Raw genomic sequence first — 1,362 nt, forward strand, 5'->3', positions numbered from 1 at the left:
GTCCCTGGCCCCAGGAGGCGGCCGCCCTGGGGGTGAGTGTTGGGGAGTACGGCCTTCCGTGGGGGTGCATGGGGACACGGGCAGGGGGCTTGCTTGCCGCAGCTCGGCCTGTTGGTCTGCTCGGGCTCCGTAGCTCCAGGCTGGAGGGGAGCGGGGTGGGAGGCAGGCAAGGGCTGGGGCCTGGGGGGGCGCGCGATCCCCTTTCTGGGGCTAAGGCGTGAGCCCTACATGCAGGGGGTGCTCACGGAAACCCCCCGAAATCACCAGTGCGCGGTAGGAGGATGGCACGTTTTGAAAAGGCCAGAAAATTTAGCTCATTTCCCCGCCTCCCACCTCCCCCACCCCTTCCCTTCCAAACCCGGGGAAAGGCGCAGAACCCGGAGTTATAAAAAGCCATCGCAGGAGAGGAACAAGGAGGAGGAGGAGGAGGAGGAGGAGGAGGAGGAAGAGGAGGAGGAGGAGAAGGGGGCGGGGAAGGAGCGAGGGGCGGACGGAGCAGGCGGATCCCGAGGACTCTGCCCGCCCCTCCTGCGGTAGGGTTGGGGGCGCAGAGGGAGAGGCGAAAGCGGGCTTTTCCTCCTCGCGGTTCACCTCGTCGCTGGAGCGACCTCAGGAGATGATCCGATGTTTGGGAAGAGGGGTCGCTCCAGGACAGAGGGGCTGTTGTGCACACTCCGTCTGTTGTGACCTCGGACAGGTGGGCACCTGGAACCCCCGGAATTCCCCCAAATCTTTTAAGATTTAGAAAAAAGCCTGCTGCCATTCCCCCACCCCCAAAATCTTGATTATCTCGAGCAGGGGAAGGAAAAGAACTCGTTAAAAAAAAAGAAAAGAAAAGAAAAAGAAAAAAAAAAAGAAGAAGAAGAAAGAAAGAAAGTTTTCATGCAGCTCCCCCTCTCTCCCCACGGGGGGGCCAGGTTCGGGACTCGATCGGGAGACCCATAAAGAAGCGAGTTTCAGCACTCTAAGGGGCGGACAGCGCCCCGGGCGGCTGGGTCGCGCCTGGGCCGCAGAAGCCGGGGGTGGGGCCTCCCAGGCTCCAGGGGCATCTCCTGGGGCCCTCTCCCCGCCCCGAGGGGCAGCCCCTCCCTCCGTCCATGGGGTGGGGCGGACTTCAGCACCGGCTGGAGGGACAGCGCCCATCCGTCCTACCCCACTGAGCTGCTTAAGCGCGGATAAGGTCAAGGCCGGCTGGGAGCCTGGTGGAGAGGTGGGGGGCGGGGGGACAGCATGCCTAGCTCCCCGTTTGCTGACCCGCGTCTGCTTTCACTTTCTGCCTCGCAGCCGTCGGGATGGAGGTGAGAAGACGGCCGTAACGCGCGCCCGCGCGGCCCCCTGCACCCCCAGCAGCCCACAGCGCTC

The 1,362-nt window shown here is 63.9% G+C and overlaps 1 protein-coding gene across 1 annotated transcript in view; it reads left to right on the plus strand.

Annotated features, from left to right (window-relative positions):
- Positions 1 to 1,362, plus strand: part of KCNB1 (potassium channel, voltage gated Shab related subfamily B, member 1) — a 134,699-nt gene that overhangs the window by 21,083 nt on the left and 112,254 nt on the right. The window contains exon 2 of the mRNA XM_011929188.1: positions 918 to 1,298. Coding sequence (XP_011784578.1) covers positions 918 to 1,298 — 381 coding nt within the window. The remainder of the gene's footprint in view (positions 1 to 917; positions 1,299 to 1,362) is intronic.

Source organism: Colobus angolensis, unplaced genomic scaffold, assembly GCF_000951035.1.
Source record: "Colobus angolensis palliatus isolate OR3802 unplaced genomic scaffold, Cang.pa_1.0 Scaffold8, whole genome shotgun sequence".
Classification (NCBI taxonomy): domain Eukaryota; kingdom Metazoa; phylum Chordata; class Mammalia; order Primates; family Cercopithecidae; genus Colobus; species Colobus angolensis.